General features: G+C 35.5%; 1 protein-coding gene across 2 annotated transcripts; it reads right to left on the reverse strand.

Moving 5' to 3' along the window:
* Positions 1–748: 748 nt before the first annotated feature.
* LOC110446985 (vesicular acetylcholine transporter-like) lies at positions 749–23,470 on the reverse strand. Of its 2 annotated transcripts, none has more exons than XM_021492347.1 (2): positions 23,244–23,470; positions 749–3,461 (listed from the first exon to the last, which is right to left on the reverse strand). In XM_021492347.1, exon 2 carries the CDS (start codon positions 3,130–3,132, stop codon positions 1,504–1,506), a length of 1,629 nt encoding a protein of 542 aa, XP_021348022.1. In that variant the 5' UTR covers positions 3,133–3,461; positions 23,244–23,470; the 3' UTR covers positions 749–1,503. The 2 variants fall into 2 exon arrangements, with proteins under 2 accessions (XP_021348022.1, XP_021348023.1); XM_021492348.1 differs by lacking the exon at positions 23,244–23,470 and adding an exon at positions 21,500–21,560.
* Positions 23,471–23,690: the final 220 nt, after the last annotated feature.

A 23,690-nucleotide genomic window follows, 5' to 3' on the forward strand; every position in this document is an offset into this window, starting at 1 on the left:
TATGTGAACAGGTGTAAAATGACGAACAGAAAATTTTAACAGTACACATTGAACAGAGTATCTCCCATTATGTGTATTAATGAAGAAATCCTGTTCCTAACTTTAAGGTTTTTGTAGACCCATATTTCAAAACATGACGGTTCCTTATATTGAAATAGAAAATACAAGTTTTTGCGCGTATTTTGTAATAATTGTCAATCGCGAATTCAAATATATAATTTTCTTTTACATAGCAAAAATCGAAAAGGTAGATTCATTTGTAATACATTTGTTGATTACATAATTTTATAACAATTTGTTTTTTCATAACTTTACCATGATTCAGGTACAAGCTATTTTTGTCAAATGAAATAAACTTGAAATCGTTATTTTGGTAGAATAACATCTATTACAAAAACAATACTTTACGTAGTTTATACTTTTTTATCATTATTACAGGTACAACTAATACATGTATATTGTAATATGGCTAGCATGTAGTCAAGTTTTTCATTTTATTGGTCATGCAGTGAGTAACCAAATTGTAGCAAAAGTATATGCATGTTCTTTTCATAAGATCCTATCTTGTTATGAAGAGCTAATTTCGAATGAAGTTGTACTAATCACTTTAATATCTGCATCAAAACAGTTTTTAAATGAACGAAAGATATTATTAATGAAAATTTTGATATGGGAATTTAATCCTTTTTTCTAGAAAAATATCAAAGCATTTCATATAAAGAAACAAATATACCATTTCAGACGTAAACAAATATATTACCGTCGAGGAAACAAACAAGTGAAAACCGAACATATTCGTTTATAACTACATACATAATGACATTTGTTTTGTGTTAGACCAAATATAACTGAGCCTACATCAGAACGATTACGGAGGATTGGAGTAGATAGATACAGTGTTTATAGCTAGGTTCTGTATAGTTAACGGTATATATAAAGTTCGAGAGAGAGAGGCACTAGACAATTAGTACCGGACACGTAACAGCTAAGTATAACATCAATTACTTATTACTTATATCACATTTGTCTGTTCCCATCACATGGATACCGTGTGTCTGTTTAAATACCTGGAAGAAACTGATTCTTCCATAAAAAGGTTTTTTAACATTTTACAAAAGCAAAGATCATACATATTCAAGTATTTTTTATGGGTGCATTTACACGTTTCAGTCTGCTTTTAGATCCTGTCAATCTGTATTAGCTTTACTCCATAATCGTTTAGAAATTGAGTAAATGTTAACGGACAATTTTACATTTAACTTCGTATGCATTTTTCATTCAAGATACGAGAACATATCATATCTTTACATATTAACATATAATTTGTAAAAAAATGATGATTAAGTGTATCAAATGTATTGCACTACAACAACTGTATGTCCCTCACTGGTGTTTCTATACATTCACTAACTGCTACCAGTGGAATAATTAATTGTTTAGTTTTTAAAGTTACCACATTGAAATACTAACTAATTCTATTAAAAGAGCTTTTTGTTCATCGTTTCACCTGGGACCATAAAAAGAGTAGGTTTCAGCATCCTTCGGTTCGAAATAGTCAATTTCGGCATTGCCGATATAGGTGTTCTCGGATTGTTTCCCCACTCTCAAGTGATTCTCGCCGTTTAGATTGTTCACTTCCTTGATTTTTCCATTCGGCAGTCCTCCATTTTGCATGTATGTGCTGTAGTCTTTCGGAGGGGGATCTGCAACAAGGATGTCACATTCGTCCGTGAAAGGTTTATACTCGTAGACCCTTCTCAGAAAGAATAGCACCGGTGCATACATGAGGTTGCTGAGCATTATTGCAACATTGAGCCACATGAATCCAATGGTCTGTACAATTTGACCGGCCATGATAGGTCCTAAAGCATACGCTAGAGAATACGATATATCGGCGATAGCATAGACACTCCCGTAAACGGACGAGTGTCGAACATCCACAAGGTAGGCTAGCGTGGGGAGGATGGCAGTGTCCACTAACGCCACTCCCAGGCAGAGGCCCATCAACGGAAACAAAACCACGAAGAAAGCACTGGAAAATGGAATGAAAAAACAACAAACTCCTTCAATAATAAGACCCGTTAACGAAACAAGCCATTGGTAGCTAGGGTATTTCCTGGCCAGGTACACTGTTAAGACCACACCTCCTATATATGGCAAGAATGGCGGTAACCAAACGAATCCTATTTGCCATTCGTCCGCATTCATGGTTCCTTTCATCCACATGGCTATAGTTGGCTCGAGAAAAGCTAGAGATATGTTGGACATAGCTAGGGCACCAGCCGCCACTAGGATATAGGGATCCATGAGGAGTCTATAAATGGGAGTTCCCTGTGGTCGTTCTTCTTTTGGTATAAGGGACCTCTCTAATCGGACAGGCTTCATGACAAAAAGAAGGAGTATTCCATCAACTAAACACATAGTGGCGAGGAAGATGAAAGGGACGACCTTCCCGGCAAACTCAAACAAAGTACCCCCAAACGGTGGGGCGACTAAACATCCAAACGATATGAAAGATTGAGCTATTCCTAGAGCTTTTGTTCGTTCTGCATCCTCACGATACCTATCCGCAATCATAGCAAGGCCTGACGTATCTGCAAAAGCAGATCCCATTCCCTGCAAGCTTCTTGCGAAAAAGAGAACGGCATATGTTTCACCAAATGCAAAAATTATTGTAGAAAAAAACATTATGATAAGACCTATCATAAGTGGAACATCGTACCCTATTCTGTCGATTAGTGCACCAGTAAACGGATTTACCATTAGCTGAACGATTGCCTTGGATGCAAAAAGAACACCGACTGCTCCACCTCCCTCGGCATATTCTGTGTAGGATGAGGAATCAGGTTTGGACGCCGGTGGTGGGATTGTCAAGTTATACGTGGAATTCCATGTTGCATTGAAAGGAGCCTGGACTACTGTGTCGTCATCATTTCCCCAGTCAAGGACGTCCTCCAGGTACATAGGTATGATTGGAACGATCACCATGTACAACATGTTATCTAAGAGCAGCGCCGTACATACTATCAAAAGTATAAGACGTCGCTGTGCTATAGGGTCATTTATTCTATCATTCAACATCTGAATGAAGTCTGTCAAACGTCCTTTCACATTTGATGCTACCGACACCATCTTGACACTTGTTGTTTTAGTTGAGTTTTCTTTCAAATATTTAAATCCCAAATATTTCCTTTGCTCTTTGCAAAGTGTAACAAACTTGCCGTAAATTCCTTGTAACGAATATCACACATTCACCACAGAAACATTCTGACCGACATGAGTCAGATTTAAAATAACAGTTGCACTTTTCAGGGAGAAATATTAAATTACCTGAGAGTCCGATGAAAGCTTTTTTCACATGGTACTTAAATGTCTTTTCAAAAGTGGAATTGTCCCATCCAAGTTCTTCGTGTAAAGTGCCAATAGTTCTGTGTTCAGTCCGAGTACAATGCCACCATCGCCTTAAAGAGGAGAAGAAATAGAATCTTGTTGAGGTCTGCTGTACAATATCCGATACTTAAATAGACAAGAACAAAAAGTAGGACTTATTTCAAACGATTTTTTTAAAGATGATTCTAACACAACTTTACGACACAAACAACGTCAACCACAAAATCTGGCATCACTTTCATTATATAATTGGATAATACAATCGATCGTGGTTCACATATCCAATCAGTATCCGTCCCTACTGTCTATACGGTTTTCTTTCTATTCTTGCAATCAGAAATGATCGCAGAATTGTTTTTTGTTCAGTTTTTATATGTATTCTCAATCTGACATAGGTGAGTTTCTTCCCTTTCAATAATGTATCTGGTGTTAAAGTATGCTTTATAAGCCTCCTGTGTTAGGCCCACTCGTCTGCCTTAGCACCAATCGATGAACAATTCACCATTGTGTATCATTTAACCTTTCTCCAAACTGCTGCTGGTATTGCTTACATATTTCATTAGAACAGAGAAGAACAATTTATCTATAATTTTATTACATTTTACATTAAAATGTATTTTTTTTAAATGGCTTTGTTTTAAAATAAAATTTCCCCTCATGGAATTTTATAATAATGACATGATTCGGTAATAATTTTAATGATCATTTTATAATAAGTAACAAACCTAGTCAGAGTGTACTAATTAATCTGTTATGTTATTATATGTTTGAAATATTCTGCCTCAGGTCGACAAGGAATACACATTATATGTCATAATTAAGACAGATATACTTTTTTAGACATTGAATTCTGTTTTGTATTTATCATGACGCTTGCTTTACAATGAGACAAAGTTATACGGTATCTTGCCTGAAAGCGTGTAGAAATAATGGCCCGATTCATTACTCCTAATTACACATAAGGTCGCCGCTGTATTTCAAATTCAAAGTCATCTACTTGTAGGAAAGGTTTAAAAACATGACAGCGAAAGTTTTATTTTAAAATGATATCACAGTTTTGTTCTGTAACACATTATATTTAGAAGAATAACACAGCTCTGAAAAGTTGATACGAACATTTTATTTCATTTTTGTTTTACCTTATCTCAATATTAGGATTTTTTTATATGACAAAGTAAAATGCTAATATTTCAATTGCATATGCTATTTACAAAGAATATATATATATATAATGTTATATACTATCAATAATTTCAGTAAGTTTTACATAATTGAAAAAAAACCGCATCTGTAATACAATAATTGATTCGGGCTAATATACTAATAATGAATTACAAAACAATTACATACGTTTTGTTCGGACATTTTTCGATTTTGGAATGTAATTTTTATAAAATCATATTAATAATAAATTAAAATTCATTTTTTCAACTTTAAACTGCACCATGCACTTAAAAAAAACCAGTGGCAAAATATCTATGGTTTTTTTATCTCTATTTTATTTCACAAACAAATAGCTGAAATCGACACGCGGACAAGCGATAATTACCGAGGGCTGGCCGAGATAAATATTGTCTATCAAAAATAATTCCAATGCCCTGTGAATAAGTCTGAAATAAGTTATCCCCGACACCAGGGATCGAACCCGCGCTCAACAACTCATCAGGTTTCAAATGCTGTCAAAGACCACAGGCCACGTGACCATCACGATAGGTAAAACGAAACACTATTGCTATTAAAACTTAAAATACATTATTTGTACATTATTTATTTGAAATGCCCATTATATTCAAAAGCTGTTACATTTTTTTTTCATAAATGTTTCGATAAGAAATGTACACGTTTGTTATTTATTTTGACATTTAGCCTTTGAAAGTTAAACACCAAAGCCTAAACGATGTTTGTTAACCTTTAGTAACTTGTTCCTATTTATAAGCTGACAAGTCCCCGGTATCCCAGTTAAGCTTGTTATAGAACAGAACAAAAACTAGTGTCCATTTCTAAGGAATCACGAGATCAATTTTCTTGGGGAAACTTGCTCATTTAGGTTTCTGGTAATGATATTTTCTGCCTGAAAAAGTCTTTTCCAACCGGAAAATACCAATAAAGATGCCTCTACTTTATTCAGTTGAGTAAACAACTGTATTCATGTGGTTTGGCCCCATCGATCGGACGCAGGCTAAGATTGCGAGCAGGCTTTATAACATGGAAGACGAACGAAATTACACATAATTTGGACAACATAAAACCTCTACGAAACGAAGCAAGCAGATCCTAGATTAGTACTACGCATGGAAATTGATTTAAACGTTCATTTTGGTAATACAATTTGTAGCCATGATTTCTCTCAATGTTAACAATATTTTTGGATTAGACTGCACCCTCGTGATTTAACAATATTGCAAATAGGCTACTATCTGTAATGACCGATGCTAAATATCTAATAAGCTTTAGTTTTTTATGTGTAAAAGAATTGTCAACTATTGAGAAATTGAAATTACAGAACATGTTTGAAAAATTTGGCTGAAAATGTACGACTGCCTCTTAAAATAAAAATGTATACACAATTCTAAAGTGATTTCACCTTTCTTGAGTTATGTCAAAACGATTTGGTTGATGAACAGAAAATATAGCAAATGTCCAAACGTTCTGTGGAAATGATGTCCCAGACAGAAAACAAAAGGACAATTGACACGAAAAGATTAACGGGCAGGCATCAACATCAGCACAAACAGGGCATTTTGATATAGTCCCCCCCCCCCCCCCCAAATACTCATTAACCACTGAAATGTTTTGGCGTTGTAACAGTTCATGTCATTATACAGAATTACATGCTTGTATGGGGAATTTTAATTTGAGATGACATAATTTCGTTTTATTTGTTCATTGTATGCATTGAATGATTCATTAAATCTGTCTGACAATGGAATTTGATAAAAGAATAACTGATGTCGGATTTACCGACATATACATTTTAGAAATAGGTCTAATATATTAGTAAAATAGATACGTAATAATTTAGATCCTTACCAGGTATATTTGTTTTGTTATTTCATGGAAATCAGCTCCCTCCAATGTAGTTTGTTTTACACCTTCAATCGGAGAGCAAATATAAAGCTCGCCTCAATAAGCAGACGAAGCAATTTCTTTAAAACAGAACCAATGAAGCTACACTGTATCATTCAACCTAATTCCTATACCTAATAAGCAGTCTGAAGCTAACAAAAATCCTTCTCAGAAGTAGCACAACTTTCCCAGTGTTTTTAAAAGTTTGAAAATGTTTCAAGAACGAAGTGAAATGATTCTATCTATTTTAGTATTGCAAGATAAGAAAGAGGGCGAAAACATATTATATTGTTTGGCACCTCTTGTGCATCACCGTATCTGGTAAATCTGCGTGCATCAATTTGCCTCCGACGTTACCATACACAATCGGTAATGGGTTTGTCAGCAGTTATTGGGACATTTCGTCGATACATCTGACTGGCGTCATTATCAAAGTTCAAAGGAACCTAATGACGTATTAGTTACCTTGTCGCCAAGCAGCTTGATCCTGAAATATTTAGTCCCCACTGTTGTAATATTGGTTTGATCGGCGGGTTGTACTACATATTTGAAAATAAAATCTGTGACTACTGCTGAACAGACACAGCAAGTGATTTTGCAGAGAATACCATTAACATATATATAAATAAATGATCCTCTCTCAATCTTCTTACACACCAATAATCCATAACAATTAAACGCAAATAAATAATTAAAACTGTTTTGCCAAGCTCAAAGGAAAGAATGCGTCAATAACATTCTTCATCACAGATTCTCTGCTTTCGGCGCAAATAAAATATAATTACGTCGACTTCTTCGACGCACATTCCATTTAAAGATTTCTTTATCAATCTTATTTCTGCAATAGCTTTCGTGTGTAACATTTAATCTATAACGTGTTTTCCATTAAATACTTTGAAACTTGCAGATTAAAATAGTATGAATAGAAGAGGGTCTGCTTTTACATTAACATTACATTTCAGGATAGGAGTAGTGGACGTTAGTTTGACAGTAAATGTTTTTTTTCCATATAAAACAATGAGATTTGTAGATTATAATAGTACATATATATAGGAGGGTTGGTTTCAACGTTACAATGATATATTTACGCTTTGGAATATTAGTTTGACAATATTCAGTGATTATATCAACAGAGTGAGTATTTATATTATAACTAGTTCTTACGTCACTTGTCAATAAAGTGTATTGCTTAAACTTCATACCATCCACTTGTCTAATAACTGTTGAAATGTCTAAAATATGAACGGATGACATTGTGTTAACGATTTATATCTATTTATTCAGTTACATTTAAATAAGTACTTGATATAAAACAAAAAATCTATGTTTAGCGTATTGAAATAAAACAGAATAAATTTAGTTTAGTCCTATTTATAAATTATATCCTTAACCTAAAATATAGAATTGGACGTGTAATAGAAAATGAAAAGAGGAATACAAGAAAGTAAAGTTAATTCCCTACAATCTCATATGGGAAGGTATTTTTTTACATTTAGTACACATAAAAACTGTAGAAGTTTTCCGTTTACCTTTAACGGTATCTATTATCCACGATTTCTGATTTTTATACAATGAGATTCGTGTATAATAAACTACACGGGAATTACTTGTTTACCCGAAATCTAGTGTAATACTCCATAAAAGAAGCAAAATAGAAAGCAAATAGGCACTTGATTTTAAATTCGCAGTCTTCTCTTTTAATTCCATTACATTTTAAAGCTTTAATTTACAGCCTCGCTATGGCTCTACATTAAGTTAGTCTTGCCTAAGTAGGATTGAGTTAAATCCTGGCATCCTAAACGGCTGCTACAGAGTGGTGGTCGTTTACCATTGATCACTGCTAAAATCAGTGTCAGTTGGAAAAAACACACTATGTGGAGGCACAAGGAGGAATTGTCAGGCACAATAAGAATTGATGTTCTACTTGTACGACCATCAAGTGTAATTTCCCAGCTCTAGATACGCCAAACAACAAATCAACAACGGAAATTTGACAAGAAAATTGGATAATGACTACGAATCGAAATTAGCATTTTTATAAAACCGTCTACCAACGAAAGGCACTGGTCGCAGGGAGAGGACCCGGACAAGTACAGAGACAGCCATTCGCTGATCTTATACCGGTGTTATTCGATTTTGTAGAACGGGAAAAACAACAAAAGTTAAAGACCGGGTTGCACAGGCAATGTCTGAATGTCTGAATTTGTTTTAAAATCTGACATTTTGTCTGATATCAAATTGCAAATTCCTGAGAGTACCCCATTGCCTAACCAGACAGAGTATCAAAAGAGTCAGAATTTCTGGGCATTCGTCCATCTAGTCGATCATTTGACCCGATGACGTAATAAGATAATCGACCAATCAAAATCGATGAATTCCAAAAGCGACGGTACTAGCATTACCACGGGAAAATTGCTTCTGTCTTGTACACTGCAACTATGGGGGTATGAATACGTACAATTAATGTCGCCTATGACGTCATAGACCACAGGTTTCACAAAGACCACTTATAAAGACAATTTGGTAGGACTAGCTTTAGGAAGCGCACGACTTTATACTGTATAAATGTTGGCATGCTGCCATGGCTATGCTTTATTTGGAACTACGATCAATCCTTAAGATGAAATAAGATATTTCGATATTTAAGTTTAGTTTAACGATAGCTATGACTGTAAACACACAGCTGTCCATTGCCAGTTGTTATTAAACATAAATGTCATATTTATAAAAAATCAACATGATGACTCATTTCTAGCAGTTTACGTAAAGATTACCGATTTCAGGAGATTACCATTTTTTTAAATGTAATAGTATACATTTTATGTAATCTTATCTTATTTACTAAACATAACAAAATTCACGAAACGATGTTTTAACTGAATAAGTTTTCGATTAATTTACCGCAGTTTTCAATAATTGTAAATATCAGATCTGGCTCAGGTTTGTCTGGCAGGTGTCGAAAACAAGATTCTATTCCATATACACAATACCATATAATGCTGTAAACTACTACAAATAAAACTCGAAAGACACAATATCTGCATCAAAAAAAATCCCAATAACAAATTATAATATCTTTAATGTTTCCCCTATGCCCGACAGAGGGTCTAGATAGAGAACAGGGATTGATTGGCGTTACAGGACTCGGTGGATGCGGGGACGACGTGTTAGCTACGCCATTACATGTGACAAGACAGTGAGGGATACACTCTCTTTACAGTCTCCTTGCCACAATCTAGCGCCGCAAATGTGTCTTTATTTCCCGTTTTTATCACCCCTTCAACCAATTCCTGTCGCAGGTTTATGTACCTCTGATGTTCTCCCTTTTAGAGCTATACAGGACGACTCGTGCATTTTGTATACTTCGCGTGCACGCACACGTCCATGCGATACAACTTTGCTTTTGCCTGACTTCAGGTCTGCCGGTATTCCACACGCCAGAATGATCTTAAGGTCAACGATTTATAGTCTAACGATGCTAAGAGCTATAGGTCGGTTAGGAAGTGGTCCGCCTCTACCAGGAAGAAACGCTCTTGAACGTTATTATTTATCTGTCGCCTTTTGATGGAGCACCTGGTATCAATGTGCCATCCGGCTTGGTAACGACGCAAAGAACCATGTACATCCTCTATCGAAAGGCGTTAAGAGTTGTCATATCCGGCGATTTACATATTCGTGACATAGTATTCTCCCGCATAACATAGGCCATCAAAGATTTGTACATAGCGATATACACGATACTGACAACTTTTGTAGTATGATACAGATGAAATCTCGTTCCCACGAGAGGTAAACATTTAACGAACGCTGGATAATTCTGATATTGAGTATGGGATTTCATAATAGTTTGTTTGACATGCAACAATTGCAAATGAAGTGGACATATATAGGTTTTTATTGCTGTGTGATTGATCGTTAGTTTGCGATATAAACAAATACATTTTATTAGCTTTTCTCCTGAGTAGCAGGACCAAGACTCGACAGTTATAAATGACTACAACGCTGTATGGTGACATGAAAATAGTGCATACTAAGTGACATGGAGATTTTACATTTTTATAAGATCTTGAAAATATTCTTTTATATTTTAGATAAAAACTAACTGTAGTTAATGTTACACAAGTTATTTCGTTATACTATAATCTACACGTCACAGAAATTGTCTTAAACAGAACTTCATCCATCATAATTGTTACTTAATAGATCTCTTTTCGGTTGCATGTGTGGGCCTAATATACATATAAATTGAATCCAAGCCTGGCTGTGTTGTAGTGTTCGGTGTAGTTCCTAAGGATTCATCCTGGTTTATCTCTCAACTTAATGATCATTATGGCATAAAGTTGAGAAATTCGCCCTTAAGGTTCGAATCAATATTGCATTTAGGTTTTATTCATCGAATCTTTTTATCTGAATGAAATAATTTAAGTCCACGTCTGTGGGGGGGTTTTCAGAACGATTTCATCTTTAGGGCATGTTTCGTGTGTTTATAATCTGTCTATAAGGTTTCTTTAACATCATTATCGTAAGAATCATCTGATATTATCTCATTCTGCATGTCGATACAATAAACACAATTCAATAAACTCAACCCATTTAATTTTTGACTAATTATACAAGCTAGTCACCAACAACCTAAACACACTCGCAGGTTCGGGGAAACAATAGGCACGCTTTATCTTACGGCATGTTTTCGTAAGAGGAGACTCATGTGGAGCCCTCTGCAAAATCAGGGGATTCCTTTTCTGTCGTTGGCTAAGAGAACATTAAATAAACTAAAATGTACCTACGGCACCCTTTGTAAGATAATGAAGTTGGGATCGATATATTTCTTTATGCACTTCCATTATTTTTCCTTTAAGATATATCTCCCTAGGTTCCCGTCTTCAGATGACCCTGGCAGTTGCGATGATGTTTCGTCCCATGGTAACAACGATAAACATTACAAAACAAAAAAAAAAGCATTTTTAGTCTTTACACTTCATTTTTATTATTGCTACATTACCAATGGTTTCAGCAGCAGTTAAAGTGCTGGCTATATTACCAATTGTTTCAGCAACAGTTAAAGTGCTGGCTATATTACCAATGGTTTCAGCAGCAGGTAAAGTGCTGGCTATATTACCAATGGTTTCAGCAGCAGTTAAAGTGCTGGCTATATTACCAATGGTTTCAGCAGCAGTTAAAGTGCTGGCTATATTTCCAATGGTTTCAGAAACAGTTAAAGTGCTGGCTATATTACCAATGGTTTCAGCAGCAGCTAACGTGCTGGCTATATTACCAATGGTTTCAGCAGCAGTTAAAGTGCTGGCTATATTACCAATGGTTTCATCAGCAGTTAAAGTGCTGGCTATATTACCAATGGTTTTAGCAGCAGCTAACGTGCTGGCTATATTACCAATGGTTTCAGCAGCAGTTAAAGTGCTGGCTATATTAAAAATGGTTTCATCAGCAGTTAAAGTGCTGGCTATATTACCAATGGTTTCAGCAGCAGCTAACGTGCTGGCTATATTACCAATGGTTTCAGCAACAGTTAAAGTGCTGGCTATATTATCAAAGGTTTCAGCAACAGTTAAAGTGCTGGCTATATTACCAATGGTTTCAGCGGCAGTTTAAGTGCTGGCTATATTCCCAATGGTTTCAGCAACAGTTAAAGTGCTGACTATATTACCAATGGTTTCAGCAAAAGTTAAAGTGTTTTCTATCTTACCAATGGTTTCAGCAGCAGTTAAAGTGCTGGCTATATTACCAATGGTTTCAGCAGCAGTTAAAGTACTGGCTATATTATCAATGGTTTCAGCAGCAGTTAAAGTGCTGGCTATATTACAAATAGTTTCAGCAACAGTTAAAGTGCTGACTATATTACCAATGGTTTCAGCAACAGTTTACAGATATTTATATATCTTCAATGGTACCAACAACAGTTTAAGTGTTTTCTATTTAAGTGTTTGCAACAAGAAATCAGGAAATCGTTCCCCATAGAGTCAAGTTGTTAACAGACGGATTTTGTTTCTTATTTTCCGACACTTCCTGTGATATGTAATGAGCATGTCTTTCACACAACCACTTGGTAAGTATGTAAGTTTATGGTGGTACTATCACAAAATCTTTATGCAATAAAAAACATGTTATAATCTGTTCAATACAGCAATCCCCATTAAAATCTTAGACCAAACTATTAGGAAATTCATCCGATTTTTATGTTGATAATCTACGTCTGATGACACTAAACCCTTTGTAGTACAAACGGATTACAAAATAATCCGCAATACTGATGCCGAAAAGTACACAAGATTGTGTATTGTCGTTTTATGCCAAAGAACAGTTCTCGCGGAAAACACCAGACACTTTCGAATATAGGTTTAATCAATAAACATATTGATGTGGTCAATTACTGACCAATAAAAACACCGTCCAGTAACTTCTATGACAGGGGATATAATGACAACCACCACTGTACAACGTCATTCTGACAGAGGAGTACACAGCGTTGTGAAACGTAACGTTTGCCGGTGATTGCTGTTAAAGGTTGATACAGATGACGGCGGAAAGGAAAATTATGACACACGTCGGTGGGTTCGGGAAACGACATGTGACTATTTTCTTGGCTTGTTAGAGTCAGGGGATTTCCTTTATCGAGTGATGCTAGCTTGTCAATATCACCATTTAATGAACAGTCATCACAAACAAACACAGTGCAGTGTCGCGATTCTCGGCTACAACACCAGTACAGGGTTCGTCAACTTGGCTCAAAATTGCCCATTTGCGTCCCGTTCATGTCCATGCCGGTCATTATGCCCGACACAATTATATTTAGAACACGTTCTAGGTGTCACCACGCGCGTCTATTAAGCAGTATGTATCAAAATACCCAGGAGATCAATAAATATCAATTTCCTCATTGTCCACATTAATTTTCTTCCTTTCATTTCTCGTGTTATGACGTGAAAAACTTCACGTGCTCATCACATGTAAGTGTGCATCTGTTCGGTTATCTTCCCACGTGACTTCCGCCCACTCTAACGTCGGTGCAGGATAAGGGCACCTTGTGGGTATCAGGTTATTGGTGACCCACGTATTGTTGACTACAGTTCTGTCGAGAAGATGCATGTATAATCTGATTCAAGGTTAGTGTCGGTCCGAGATGGGAAACAATACACTGTTTATTTCCCTGTCTATTTTATTTTGCACTGTAGAGATTACTCAATGGATTTTTCTCGGAACATCATATACATCATTTAGTACTCTCGCTGAGTCATCCAAATCTGATAAATTACAGATATATGGTAAAGTTAAGCTTGAGACCGATAGAAGTATACGTATAACAAATATCAAGTACAATGAAAACGCCTTCAAGACGCCTTTCCGTGATGTCAAATTCGATCTTAATTAGAGTTGTCTGAGTTTACGTGAAATAACGTTACAAGATAACTGAAAAGAGGTATTGACTGTAATATTGCTTTAAACATCATTGACTAATGAGCAAAAAGAGTGTCCGCCAAACATGTCCTTCCTATGTATATATAGATATGAGTACAAACACCAGTGCATGAGAAGCAGCGTCAACACAACTACTACAGATATTAAGTCCACACAAACTAGAGTGAGCAAATATAAATATACTGAGTCAATATAAATGAAAAACTATTTTTCTCCGGTATCTGTTTCTCAAATATGTATTTAAAGAATAAATGAATTATTGACATCAACGTTATAAAAATCATAATATCTTATTGGAAAAAGCCTTCATGAAAAACCACTATGAAATCGACTTTGCTCAATGACTTGCAGGATTTGATTATGTACCAGATAAATACCAGACAGACCATTTTGGATGCAAATGAAGGCTGACAGGAACATGTCAAAAATAGACACATCATATGTATAAGGCTCGTATATAGTTATACGTTCAATGACGAATTGTCTATGTCACTCCCGATAGTGTTTCCTGCTTCAATGACCTGTACTATAAGTAAACACAATCATAATTATAGTTCTGTTCCAATTAAGTGTTCAAAAAGGTTGATACCAAGGTAAAGTATATACAATGTGATGTAAATAATAACGTGATCATAAAAGATATAATGTTTCTGTAACTTTGGACGATTTGCTGGTTTTACAGCTAAGGCTTGTTTCCACGATACGCGTGGACTTTTCAACACCGTTCACTGACCACGATATACAGAGTTAGTGCAAAAAACGATTGTCCTAGTAGACACATCTGCCAAAAAATAAAACAATAGATCAGAATGAGAGGGCGCATGTTTATCTGCAAATTTAACTGAATCTTAACAAATAGGGACGTCAAATATGTCTAACTGTGTCTAAACAACTAGTGACGTTAAACAGGGCTAACTGAGTCTAAACAACTAGAGCCGTCAAACAGGGCTAACTGAGTCTAAACAAGCAGTGACGTTCAACAGGTCTAACTGAGTCTAAACAACCAGTGGCGTTCAACAGGTCTAACTGAGTCTAAACAACTAGTGACGTTAAACAGGGCTAACTGAGTCTAAACAACTAGAGCCGTCAAACAGGGCTAACTGAGTCTAAACAACCAGTGACGTCAAACAGGGCTAACTGAGTCTAAACAACTAGTGACGTCAAATATGTCTAACTGAGTCTAAACAACTAGTGACGTCAAACAGGGCTAACTGAGTCTAAACAACTAGTGAGGTCAAACAGGGCTAACTGAGTCTAAATAACTAGTGACGTTAAACAGGGCTAACTGAGTCTAATCAACTAGTGACGTCAAACAGGGCTAACTGAGTCTAAACAACCAGTGACGTTCAACAGGTCTAACTGAGTCTAAACAACCAGTGACGTCAAACAGGTCTAACTGAGTCTAAACAACCAGTGACGTCAAACAGGGCTAACTGAGTCTAAACAACTAGTGACGTCAAACAGGGCTAACTGAGTCTAAACAACCAGTGACGTCAAACAGGGCTAACTGAGTCAAAACAACCAGTAACGTTCAACAGGTCTAACTGAGTCTAAACAACCAGTGACGTCAAACAGGTCTAACTGAGTCTAAACAAATAATGACGTTCAACAGGTCTAACTGAGTCTAAATAACTAGTGAAGTAAAACAGTGCTAACTTAGTCTGAACAACTAGTGAAGTAAAACAGAGCTAACTGAGTCTAAACAACTAGGGAGGTAAAACAGGGCTAACTACATTTTAAGTCTAAATAACTAGTGACGACAAACAGTGCTAACTGAGTCTAAACAACTAGTGAAGTAAAACAGGGCTAACTAAGTATAAACAACTAGTGAAGTAAAACAGGGCTAACTGAGTCTAAGCAACTAGTGACGTCAAACAGGTTTAACTGAGTCTGAACAACTAGAATCGACAAACATGTCTAACTGGTTATAAACTGCTATTGAAGACAAATAGGTCTAAGGTTGTTTACAACTTGTGACGTCAAACAGGGTTAAGAGTGCTCAAACAACTAAAGGAGTAAGTGTGCAAAAAAAGCCAAAAACTGTGCGCCAACAACTAGCGCAATCAAACAATCCGAGATGCACGTAAATTGATTATGAAAATAGGTCATATGTGCCAAATATACATATGATATATGGATATCAGAATTGATCTTTATCGTAATTAACTAATATTTCCCAGGGCAGTATTACCCTTGATCTGGTCAAAGTATCTACGTGTACTAAGGATGACCGTGTACATCATTCTCATCAAGCGTATTACACTATTGCTGATGGAAATGATATTGATCCAAAACACCGAAGGAGCAACTTTTCGGAACTTTCGACATCGCCCAACATACCTATTCCACTTCATGTTATTCAGATCACCTTTCAGGTAATAGGATTGTGTCACCATTTCTCAGTAGAATTTCTTCAAATTTTGTAGTTATATTGCTTTGAATTAAAGAAAATGATCTACCACAAAAAAATAAAGGTTGTCTGAGTTTTAAGGATTTTAAAAGGAAATTTATGTAAAAAGGAGTGAATTTTGAAAAAAAAAATGAAAGACACAATAATTAGCAAAATAATGTCAATAACGATGATACTGACATAGATTAGTATTGCATTAATGTACATCAATTTAATCAATGCTGAAATTGTGTAAAATTAACTATCTATAAACGATTAAAAATTGACATTTTATGATAAAACCATATACACATAGTAATTGCATGTATGAGTTATCGTTCTTGAAAAACTTCACAGTAGTGAAATAGGTAGCCGGTTTCCTGAAGTACAGCAAAATGGACACATGTTACTCATTGATAAAAAAACAACTGAATTGATGCCTGGATTGCTTTAAAATACTTTAATATTGAGAGGACACACTGTTCTGTCAATATTCATCAGTTTAATATTAAACATTAGAATGTGCGGAAATTGTGATACTGTCTCCCTACATTGGATTTTCAACTAGGAATGTACTTCCTGTTTCCGTTTATCAATACACTCCTATGACCTTAAAAAGAATATGGAACATTGCACTTTCCACATCAATTTAGCACCACGGATATAGGTGTAAACGAGTGAAAGGGAAGTAAATAATGTACATATATGATGTTAAGGATCAGATTTTAAGGATTTAAAATAAAAGCAATCGCCAGTTATATATCGTCTGATACAAGTCCTCTGTGAACTGTGTTTTGTTTGCTGTTTGAAACTGGTCAACTACAAACTACGTTTATAAATCTAACTAAATATTTGTTTGAAGGCATTTATCAAGATAGATAAAACCTACCCATGTTGTCCTTTCTCGCTACACAGCTTATAGCATATACCTGAATGATTAAATCTAGGTACATACAAATCTCTGAGTTATCTCCCCGGAAAGACCGATGACATGCGCACGCATCACTCATGTGATCGCAGAGTGCTAAAGGAGTGATGACAAAACTTTTAATCATAGGGACATACTAACAATTTTGATGTACTCGCAAATGCTTATTTTTGTACATGACATCTCCGCCGGCTATACACGTATGGTTTAAAAACAATGAAGGAGGGTTCAGTTGACATTTCCCTTCGGTACTCTCAGCTCTGCTCGTTTATCACACCATTACAACACTGCAATTGTCAGTTTGATCAGCAGTATAACGTTTAAAAGCTTAATCATTAATGCATGCGCAATCATGTGTGACGGAAGTAAGGTGTCGGAGTGTTGTGTGCTGGGTAATTATGGAGATAGCATGATCTATTTATCACATAAAACTTAAAGGTAAAGATGGCAGATCAGCTTCAAAGTGTACTGTTGTAGAATTAGGGCTTGTCATTCTCCATTGATTCATATCTCACCGAAATAATGTCGGCAATGAATTCCAATTAAAACAGAAAAGCGGGCCATATCTGTGAGATTTGGTATCAAGTTTCTGAGAATCAAAGACAGAGAATTATAGGTATAGATCAAGATGGCAAAAGTAGACATGAAATCATGACTAATTACACAAAATAGGAATTTTAATTCACCAACCCTTCATGTTCGTAGAAATGTTATAGCTATGATGACAATCACCCTGAATACATGTATCTATGTGTTGAGTTTAACAGAAACTGCTGCCTTGTCTAGATTGAAGATATTTTCTAGGTTCGAGCTTCAATGGATTCAATGTTCTCCCTAGATATCCACAGACACACATTCTACTCTAGCGAGAGCAATGTCATAAATATGATCGCAAGCGCTTCATTTTGATGTTGCCACTTTTCGGTTGGCATTCATATTTGCTTTGAATTCCAACTGGAAGCAGTTCAATACTTATAATTCACATTTTTAGAACAGTTAAGTATACTTTTTTCATGAATTTAGTAATCAAAATTCAGCGTTTAATTCAAATAAGGTCAGTGGTATCCAACGTTACAAAAATGTCATAGTATTGATTCATCAACACGCGGGACATGACATTCATAGCCGATATGAATGTCATCGGAATTCGGTAGGGCTATATCTGAGTCGAAGTACCATAGAGTGGTAAATATATTGACATATATATAACAACAGATAATATATCGACAGAAATCGCTGGATATTTCCAATAATAGTTTCTTTCTTAAGCTGCCAGTTTCCCTTTCATTTCGCCCAGTCATAAATTACATATCTGTATATACTGTATTGTTAAATGAGTACACAGTTCAATACAGACTAGAGCCCTTATCAATCATTGCAACAAATACACAATGCTAGATATTGATTGACAACTGTGTACATATCGTCAGTAATTAAAATTCTCGGAACAACTTCGGGTGTAATTCCGGGACCTACACCACTACGTATATAATTATGTCCACAGTGTTTACCACTTACAGTGTCTATATAGTCTACTCTGCGCAATTCATAATTTGTCCGAATACCAGGCGAAATGGTTTTTCATTTTCTTGGCAAAGCTATATGTAGATTTAATCAAAAATCAGTTCACTGAGCAGATATGTTTGTCTCGGTCCGCCATGTAACAAGTAAATAATAGGCCCGGGACCGGATCAGGACCGGATAAATCGATCAACGGTCATTGGTGCGGAAATGATGGAGGATCTGGGGTTTCCTCGATGTAATTCCCCATTAAAGTGAAATAAAAAATAAAAAATTATGATGGTGAGAATAGAAATTCTCGCAAATATAATCTAAAGCTATATTTGTTGAATAACGATTAGAAAAATGATTAAGTGACAAAAACTACAAATTTAAGTCATAAAGGTGACAATACCAATATTGATTCTTTCTGAAATATAGGCCTTAATTTGATAAATTTAATATTGACATGTTATCTTTTACAGATGTTGAACTTGTCTAAAATTGGTAGACCTTGGTGACGTCATTGGTTCAAATTGTTTTCTTAGTTACCAAGTATCTACTTTTAGATTTTAAAACATTTATTAAAAACTTTAAGTCCATTTAGATAGAAAAATTAATTTCCATTGTAAATAGTGAAAGACAGACAGAGTAGTAAGCAAACAAATACTTCAATTTGTCGAGTCGTCCCCTGGGAACTGGCGGTGTGTTTTAACAGCTGCTGAATTCTCTCAGGAATATATAGACATTATTTGTAAAAGATATGTTTGGTGATCTGACATCACTGAAGAAAATGTTCGATATATGAACAATTGGTAAAAAAACAGTATGTTTGCTTAGTTTGTATGCGCACCAACATACGCCTTCGAGTCCAATATCTTAATTGATTGTACGTAATAAATGATCGAAAACATGACGGTCTTTATGCAATATTAAAAGCGCTTAAGAAAATATGTATTTATTTGAAATGAAATGAAATTCTATTTCAAGATGTTGTATTGTCTGTAACTACTAATTGGTAATATTTTAACAATATGGAATTATTATTTTTAATTAGTTCTGTACATGTACACAAATACTAGTTAAGGTACTGATAATATACCACATGTTAGCCTGTCCGTTCACGTTCTGAAATAGATGTGAAATAACACGCTTCTCCTATAACGTTTTATAAATATGAAAGCACCATACTAAACACAACAAATATATATTTCCCCGCCTGGCAATACATGCTTTTCTTAAACCATCCCTCGGGCAGAGCAGCAAAAGTACTTAAAACTGACGTTTTCGTTCTTTGTGAGTGACAACATCAGTAAGAAACGCTTGAGAATCCCATCAACATATTTATCATCAGAATATCTTCAACATTGTATTTTTAGATTGCCTTATATATCAGCTATGAAACGCGAACGGGGATTTACAAATCACAGTGAAGCGTTCAATTTAAGGAGAAAGTAAGATATTGCTATAGCCCGGGACAGTATTTCTTTTAAAAAAATCCTGAACAATATCCTAGAGGTCAAGACAGTAAATTATGTATTTTTTTAACTAACTTCAATAGTTAATCATGCCGGTTTAAAATCAGTGTTCTTTAAGCGTACGTTACTAAATATATTTTTTCAATACATTTGAATATTTTTTATTAGGGAAATGCAATTATCAGTAACGAAACTTGAAATTATAAGAGGTTATTAAATACAATAGGAACTTTTCAAAGAAAATATGATATAGATAAAATTAAAATGCAGATGCATATCGCATTAACCAATATACATATATGAAATGGTAGTAGTCTGATTTACTTTTCGCATTCAGTCAAATATTCAAACATCAAAAGGACTTTTTTCTATAGTTTCAAAATGTGCAATAACAAAACAGAAATATGAATGGAAGGTATCTTTTATCTGCATTCAGATTGAATAAGAACACATAAAAGCCTTTCAGGAGAAGAGCATGCAAATACAGTTCATCTTGACGGTTTAATCCTAGGACAACGCTAAAATGTGTCAGATCCCCCAAACATAGGAGGATTGAATTTATTTTTGCTACATGTATATACTTCTTTTTTTGATAACAATGTAATGAACTTGCTATAGAAGTGTACGGTACACTCGGTGCTTGTGTTTACCATCTTACCAGTAAAGTTACAACGAACAATCAAAGTCTGATTGAATTCTTGAGCAGCAATAACAATACAATATCAATACAGTCGCATGACAATCTGAATGAAGTCTAACTGGCCCCGTCCCCCGACACCTGCGGTGGGGAATTAACTAGGTTATACAAATTACCTTACAGCCAGTCTGTTGAGTCTGATAACGGATAATGTGACGGGCCGAACCCTCGGGACACTTAACAATAATCAGTCGCTATTTCTTATAAACACGTGTTAACATACTTCGCGTATAATGTAATTGTCATCATATCGACGATTGTTTACATGCATTGTCATTTTTATCTGTCTTGATTTTAATATCTTTAGCTGATTTGCAGTAAAACAGATGCCGTATTTACTCCCTCAGTTCATAGAACTATCGTTCTTTTTTCTTTATACAATTTTACATTATATTCTTTACAGCTGATCAAATTAAATTTACATAAAAGAGGCATTTCAATATTTCAAAATATTAAGGGAAACACATTTTCATTACAGTCTCGGCTAAGAGTTAAATTAATTAACAAAATGCAATTCTCATGCGTGACTGCACAATTACTCTGATTTGAATATCTGTGCAATTCAATCAAATCAGTGCTGAATATTTTAAAGACAAATGTAGAAATAGCGTTCTCACCTCAGTAATTCATTAGTCGCGCAGAACTTACTCATTCACCGTAACACAAGTCCGGCGCCGGTACCATAAACTAGTTATTCCCGGGTAAGTTTTCCGGATGCTTCTTGTGGAACTCGTAAGTCCGTGTCCGCTTCGTAAATTAGACGTTCCAATATTTCATCAAAGTCTCTCACAAACGTAATGTCAACGAATGTATTGTCATGTTAGTTTTTTGGGGTTTTTTTGCGAATAGGAATCCCAGGAACATCTGGTGGCATGCCACGTGAGATGACACGTATGGGTCTGTATCAGATAGTCGGAAAACGCACGTGCTGTTACAACTTCTTACACAGCTCGGTCAAGCAGTTACACGTAAAATATCCCACTAACTGGAATGATAATAAATTCTGCCGCGTGTTAGCATGGGTCCATTATTATTTTGCATGCACTGCTTCAATTCATACGTGTAAAACGGGCATGCTTTATTCTCCTCAAAAACAGTGTTTAGCAATCATAGTCAGTCATAAAAATATAAATTAAATCTTCCTGCGATCAATTAACACGCGCGTATAAGTAATCGATTTGTATTTAACTTGTCAACGCCGAACCAGTACAGGAAACTTCAGTAATTATTGTACTGGAACCGTATCTCAAACGACATCAAGACAACCAATAAAAGTAAGAGAAAAGAACGGGAAATCGAAATAGACATTCCATCTGTCATAGAATGAGAGATTCGACGAGAATTCGGATTCCCTGTCTACTGTCATACCTATCAATGCCACGAGGATTCGTTTTGACCATGTACAAGACACCACTAATCTGATTTACAGTTTGTGAATTCGAAATGAAACCACTATGGCAACACGTATCCACTTGGTTCCACACATTTCAAACACATTTTTGAAAATGTTCTAGTTCCGTGAACAATAAAAGTCACGTTATACAGCACATTTGATCGATTGTACATTCATTTCTTTATCACTGTTATATATATACCGCAGATTTCAAATAGAACAGACTCTTCCCAGCTTATCGAGCCACAATCATTTATGGTAATTAAGAAATCCTGAATATTGTGCGGTTTTTCCCCTTCTTCTTTTTGTCAAGAAAACAATATTTTAATTGAAATCTTCAGGCGCCCGATTTACCGTTCACCATAACCTAGTTTAAATTATCAGTATTAACAACCGTACTTTATACGGTCTCTCCATTCCAACGGAGAAAAACGTGGGAAATGTTTTTGTCAATATGAAATGTTAATTATTTTATGATCTTTTATCACTGCAAAGCAACCAGTAATTGGAATTAAAAGTGCTCTCCTGTCATTTACAACATATCGTATGATGTGCTACAAATATTTGTGCTTAAAATGATTTTAAAAGAATATTACATGCTATATGACTGCGAATCTGCTCGGCACAACACATCACATTCTCTGGGTTCTATACTAAGTGATTACCAGATAATTACTGGTATAATTCTACGTCACCGAGAAGCGAAAGCAAACGCCAATGTCGTTCATTTGTCGTGAGGCTGTATCTATTGTACATACCAAACTCTGGACATGTTAAAATAAAAAAATAAAAACTTCATTTACCACAATGTATAGGGCATGTGACCTTCCACCCATACCCATCGCGTAATGTACGTCGTACCTACCATTAACAAAACATAATATACTTCTAGGAATCTTGCCGGACGAACTGACTTTTACTTTACAACAAGTTTAGGCTACCCTTAACAATAAAATTGGATTACTTACCTTACTTTAGGACAACATGTCAACCTTGCTTTTTTTCCTGATGTTCTTCATATATCTCCTGGACTGATCAAGGCGATTAAAGACATTTAAATCTAGGTTTCGTCTTGTTATTTAAAAGACGGTTAATTGCCGTCACGTGACTAGCTTATACCGGTTGTCCGTTGCTGAAATCAATATCCGTTTTGCCCACGAACCTTTAAGATCAATGCTGATCCGGCGCCGTGGCTCGCTGCTCTGCCCCTAACGCTGCTCCGTCAACTGTGGCAGTCCAACGAAGCGTGCCGCACTCCGCTTCTACATTCCATGCCAATAATCCTAATGATGAAGCTGAGTTTAAATGACACGAGGAGCTGTTGTCGTTAATTAAACTCCTCAGACGAGTTCGCTGGTGCTTCGTTAATATCAGAGGAATTGTCTTAGGATAAATAAATCAGAAAGTTTAACCAC

This window comes from Mizuhopecten yessoensis, unplaced genomic scaffold (genome assembly GCF_002113885.1).
Source record: "Mizuhopecten yessoensis strain PY_sf001 unplaced genomic scaffold, ASM211388v2 scaffold3101, whole genome shotgun sequence".
NCBI classification, from domain to species: Eukaryota; Metazoa; Mollusca; class Bivalvia; order Pectinida; family Pectinidae; genus Mizuhopecten; species Mizuhopecten yessoensis.